The sequence below is a fragment of the Notamacropus eugenii genome, chromosome 5 (assembly GCF_028372415.1).
Source record: "Notamacropus eugenii isolate mMacEug1 chromosome 5, mMacEug1.pri_v2, whole genome shotgun sequence".
Lineage (NCBI taxonomy): Eukaryota > Metazoa > Chordata > Mammalia > Diprotodontia > Macropodidae > Notamacropus > Notamacropus eugenii.
The window spans coordinates 280,099,753-280,105,752 of record NC_092876.1 but is presented as its reverse complement, the minus strand read 5'-3'; the positions used below and the strand labels follow the sequence as shown (position 1 = coordinate 280,105,752).

The 6,000-nt window shown below is 37.2% G+C and overlaps 1 protein-coding gene across 4 annotated transcripts in view; it reads right to left on the bottom strand.

The window, feature by feature from the left end:
• Positions 1–732: 732 nt before the first annotated feature.
• The window catches only part of DDX6 (DEAD-box helicase 6), a 37,337-nt gene continuing 32,069 nt past the window's right edge, over positions 733–6,000 (bottom strand). For all 4 annotated transcript variants that reach the window (XM_072613032.1, XM_072613030.1, XM_072613031.1 and 1 more), the window contains exons 12-14: positions 4,403–4,504; positions 3,661–3,843; positions 733–2,569 (exon numbers count right to left, since the gene is read on the bottom strand). In XM_072613032.1, the coding sequence (XP_072469133.1) occupies positions 3,668–3,843; positions 4,403–4,504 (278 nt within the window). In that variant the 3' untranslated portion in view covers positions 733–2,569; positions 3,661–3,667. The remainder of the gene's footprint in view (positions 2,570–3,660; positions 3,844–4,402; positions 4,505–6,000) is intronic.

Here is a 6,000-nt window from a genome sequence, read left to right as displayed (position 1 = left end):
AATGGAGCATGGCATCAGGCTTACCAATTCTGAACCAGGCAGAGCAGTCCATGGCTGGCAGAGTGGGACTGTCCTGCTTGTTCACTCACACACAAATTGTTGCGAGACACAAAATTATATTTACATTTGCTTCTCCATCTGTTGTATTAAATGATCCCTCTTGTCTCGCCATAAGAAAAAAAAAGTGAGCTGCTTCAGTACAAGGGCAAGAATTTTCAAATTTGGTCAAAATCTGTTACCTGTAAATTCCCTCCCCCCCAAAAAAGTTATTTCCTAAATTATCGTTTACATTTAGTACCTAATATTGGTTGGATAGACAGTATGTGGCTCGTATAGCTCTAATTATTGTCTGAGTTTGTACTGTGCAGCTCTTGCTACAGTTGGAAAAGAATCATTGTTAAGTCTGATCAGGAGGCATGGGTCAGGTTTCTGATCGGTCTCCAAATAACTGTTTAGAATAAAGTAAATAAGGGCAGAGTGGAAAAAAAAAAAAACAAACTATAACCCCTAAGATCAATTCTTTTGTCCAAGTGACAAACATGGACAAGTACATAGGATCTGATTGCAATATATTAAGGTTTTGGAAAAACAGTGGATCCAGAAAAACTGCCTTAGGTGTGGGGGAGGTGTGAGAAGGTGGTTTGAAGGTGCCTCCTGACCGACTACAATACACTGGGTTAAAAAGGGAATTTAAAAAAAAAAAGAAAAAAGAAAAAACCCCCAACAACAACAAAAAACAACAAAAAAGTTTACTGGTTTTGATTCATCTCACTCCTTTTGCCTGGAGATCAGGCCAAACATCAAGCATGTTGGGAGGGGCACAATTTAAAGCAACACTATTGACCATAAAGCATTTGCCAGCAATATACAATGCAGAATGACAGACAGCAACTCATGCCAAAACGTAGATGATGGCAAGCAGCTTTCTGTAGCTTTGAAGTTAACAGGTCTCAGGGTTTCCCCATCTCTATGCAAAATCCATGTATTAAGGTGTTTTGGGGCAACAAATGCGTACAAGAAATGACCCACAGATAAAAAGCTCCAGAAGTGTCAGTTTATATAAACTGGTATCTTCTAATATTCTGAAACTTAAACCTGTGCTTTACATATACTGCTCAAAAATACTACCACCTGCTAGAATGGTTACATTGCAAGGTAGATTTGTCTTTACCCCCCTTTTTCAGAGCATGTAGTCTATGGAATTTTTTGTTTTTTGTCTTTTTTTTTCAAGAGGGGGAGGGAGGAATGTCAGAAAGCATCTCAAAAACATCTTGAGCCATACATTTTTGAAGCTTCCTTGTTCTATCTGTAGGACTCCTCCACAGTACTGGGTAGAGCAGTGTGGCAGCAAGTATCAGTGAATACCCCTCATCACCCACCCAAGGGTCCCTTTCTCAACTCTGGGATTCCCCAAAGGCCTGCTTTTCTACAGTAAGAGGCTGGAGCACTTTTTAGAGTTTAGTGTTGCGAAAAACTGAGCCCCTCTCATCTTTAGCTGCTCCCATAATCAGTCTAATCCCCTTAATCCCAGCAACCTTCATAAAAAAAAAAAGTTATATATGAACCCAGAAAAAAACATATTTACAAAGTTTATACAAGTATACACATCCAATTTTCTATGGGACACGCTTTGCCACAGAGGAAAGAGGGTCAAGGCTCTGACATGTCTACACATCAAGTGCCATAACTACTAATGGAGGCTTACGTAAATCAGTCTTTAGTGTTCTGCTAAAGAGCACAAAGGCTTGTCATATGGCTCCTGCAGTGACAGACTGCTCTTTCCTTCGGGAGCGAGGATGTTGCACCTACTCAGCCCAGAATTTTTTACTTGGGTTTTTTTAAATACATGTATTTACAGTACGGGTGAACTGCTGTTGCATATCAACTCCTCCGATGAAAAACCAAACAAAAAACAAGTGTTTAACATTACCAATATGTTTCATTTCCCAGCCCTGGGCTTGAGTATTTGGGTGAATGAGGAGGGGAAGGGAAGGAGACTGACCTGAAACCAAAAAGGGATGGGGAGAGGAAAAAAAAAGAAAGAATTGCCATTGTTGATTCCTTGGGCTGTGTCTGAAAGATGATATTCTGAATGGTCTCATAGCATAAGGCACTTCGCACAAATAAGTAACAAGCTCTTTAGGCTTAAAAACGGATGAGAACCAGGGAGAAGTTGAAATGCACTCCTAGTCAACTCTTGGAGAATTTTGAAATTGTAGACAAGCTTGTGTTTATCAAGATTCTTCTCTTTTCAGGGTTTCTCCCCTCCTCTTCCTTTTTTTCCCCTCCTTCCCCTGCCTCCCAGAAGAAATTTTTTAAAACCAGCAGTTAGTGCAACTAATGTTCAGTCAGCACACAGTGCAAACAAGTGGAACAAAAAAGGTATATTCCTTCTTTTTAGCTTTTTTCTCCTCTCCGCCAGATTAAAAAGAAAAAAAAAAGTCTGAGCTCTTTTTTAAGTCTTCATAGTTCCAAAATGAAAAGAAGACAAAAAACCCACAAAGAGAAGAGCATTCCCAAAGAAACGATGTGTCACAGATCCAGATGGGCTTCTGTAGTTTATCAAAGCCTAAGGAAAGGGGAGAAATAGGAAATTAATGCCCCAAAACAAGTGCAAAATAGGACCATAAAAATCTATCCTTTTAAATGGAACAGCCCAAGTTGTCTCTAGCTATTTAGGATCTAGTCAACGTGTTTTCTCTAGCAGATCCCAATGAATTTCTGTCCCCTTAGGGCAATCTCCTTTTTCAGGATAAGGAGAAGTTTTGGCTAGGCACCCCAAACAGAAATGAGAAGGATCATGATTGTATTAATCCTCCGTAGCAACATTTCTCAAAGATATTTCTCAATATTGAAGGCAATTTATAGTAATTAAACCAAAAGAAAGATATCTTATAAATCTAAATTGGGCCTGCTTGAAATTTCACAGCAGGAAGGAAGAATAAAGTTTCAAAATTTTGACAGCTAATTTAGGAGAAAGGTTTTTTAAACAGTTCAACTATTTAAAATCAATCACGGCAATAAAACTCAATACCTCTAAATAAAAATGAGAGAACGTGAAAGAGGTAGTAGCAGGTAGTCACAGTAAGCTCCTAATTACTCATTTAATTTTCTTGTGATACAGTTATAACTGATCTTATCTGATTTGTTAATGCAAATACCAGCAGTCAGTGAGTACATGCTAGTAGCAGTGAGGAAGTTAAAAAAGGGATGGCAGAATATATGCCTTTTCACATAGAATTATCAAACAGCAACATAATTTTGCATCTTCTCACAAATGTATACTTAAAAAAAAAATTTAGTTCTATCATGACAAACTCCAAAGATATTTCATATAATTACATGTTGAAAATTATTTTAAAATACTGGTCTCTCCCAATGAACAACTCCATTTTGGTACAAACTGTTAACTGCACCAAGCAGGCTGCATGCAAGACCCAAGTTCAATGATCCCTAAAGAGATCAGTCTCACTAGAGATACACATGTCTGCTTGCTGAACCTCTACCGGGTGGGAGGTTTACTACTGGAGTTTCTTCTCTTTGTTTTGTTACATATTGTGAATGGGACAGAAGACTTTTCCTGGGGAAAACATGAAAGGAAAATTTTCTTCTTTTTATTTCTGTTACTCTTCTGATTCAGAAATAAAGTCAAGTACGCACATGCTTCTTAAGGTTTCTCATCTTCTACAGGCTCACTGTGGTATTCTGCCACATACAGGCTCTTGTCAATGTTGCTTGGGATGGGTTTAATTTCAGTTCCCAGTTGCTCCTCAATACTTTTTAGATTGAATCGATCATCATATGTGATCAAATTGATGGCCAAACCAAGGTGACCAAAGCGACCTATCAAAAGAAAAAAGAATTTAAAACTAGTAGAAGGGATTAGAGAAAAGCTGTAAGTCTCTTAAGTGCCAAGATCACGAATGAATATTTGAATTTTAACACCATTCTGAGTATATGAAACTAACTGTTGGTTCATCTCTAGCATGTCACTCTAAAATTTCAGATTTCATATCTCAAAGTAAATCCTATTTTAAGTATTTCATATGACAAGATGGATGCTCAACTGAAAGTGGTCAAAATATACAGCAGTGATTATCTGCTCAGTATTCATATTTCTCATGGTTAAATTTTTATTTCAAATAAGCATATGGCTAAGTAAATGTAAGACAGCAGGAACCTTAAGATCCAGAAAAATAAGCAACTGATTAGTTCCTGGTATTTTATAACAAATAGGATTAAATTATATCCAATTAATTATTTTTCAAAGTTAGAAATTTTAACACTTTTCCCTCCCACTCTTTGGGTCACCTTTAAATGTTCAAAAGAATCAGAAATTCATATCATACATAGGCAGACCCAACCAACTTCACTGAAGAACATCCTTTTTTCATTTCCTTACCTGATCTGCCAATACGATGGAGATAGGTCTCTGCCAGCTTTGGAAAGTCGAAATTTATCACCACATTCACAGCTTGGATATCAATACCTCGGGTAAACAGATCTGAAAATGTAGATAGTTTCCTTAAGCTATCTAATTCAAGCACTACTCTGTACCACCACTCCCACAATCTTTTATATTACCTCATCCCATTTAGATTTACTTAAATACATCTAAACAGAAATAATATTTAACTCAAGGCTAGCAATTCTCTAATAGAAATAACCAACCTATTGCTTATATACTATTTTACTTCCCAGACCTTTGAAAACAGGCAAAAAAATAATGGTTTAAGACAGCTGTAGAAACATGAGCAATACTGAATAGAAGAAACGAGACTGATTAAGTTCATAACTGTGACAACACACTCCAAGGTTACTATTAATGATGCCTGATTACTCTTTTCCCTCAGCGATCTTATACTTGTATTCTGAGGCAGCAGAGGCTGGTGAGCACCCCCACCTGCTTCCCAGATACAGCGCTATTCTTGCTTTCCTTCTACCTCGCAGCACCTCTTTTTCCCGTGCCTTTTCTTTACGCCTAAATCTGGGTGTTGCTGAGGTTCCATCTTTGGCCCACCGCTCTTTTCTCAAAAGACTTCCCCCAAGTTCCCAATGAAGCCTATAGTCTCATCTGTCATCACTGTAAAGATGACTCAAAAACCCTTAGCCCTTTAACTTCCTTTAAAAATTGCAAGGTCTGCTGTCCGTTTCTAGATGAATATTCATCCCATTGTGGTCTTAACACATAAAATACATTTCTCTAAGACTTCATCCCACTCTATGTCTCATAGGAATGGCACCAGTATTCTCCCAGGTACAAAGCCTTTAAAACTTGCATTCTCTCTGACTTCTGCTTCTTCTTCCAAAATGCATTAGTCACCAAGTCCTACTAAATTTTCCTTTATATCTGTCATGTCCTTTCTTTTCTTTTTCAATATATTTTTATGTCCTTAAATGTTTCCCAATTACATATAAAATTTTTTAATATTCATTTTTTACATTATAAATTCCAAAATTCCTCTTTTCCTTCTGCCCCTCCCATGCCCCTTGAAAAGGCAAGCAATATACTGAATATACTTGTGAAATCCCACAAAACATAATTCCATACTAGCAAAAGAAAAGACACACAAAAAATAAGAAAAATAAAGTTTAAAAAGCATGCTTCAATCTGCACTCAAAGTTCATCAATTTTCTCTAGAGGTGGATAGCATTTCTGATCATGGATCCTTTGGAATTGTCTCAGATCACAATCTTGTTCAGAGTAGCTGAGTCTTTCAGAGCTGATGATCTTTATAATATTGCCATTACTGGCATTCCGCTTACTTCACTTTGTATTAATTCACCTATATGTCTTTCCTGGGTTTTTCTGAAACCATCCTGTTTGCTCATCACTTCTTAGATCACAAGAGTATTCCATCACAATCATATCCACTTGTTCAGCTAGTTCCCAATTAATGGGCATCACCTCAACTTCCAATTCTTTGACACACAAAAGAGTAGTTATAAATATTTTGTACAAATAGGTCCTTTTCCCTTGTTTAATCTCTTTGGGATAAA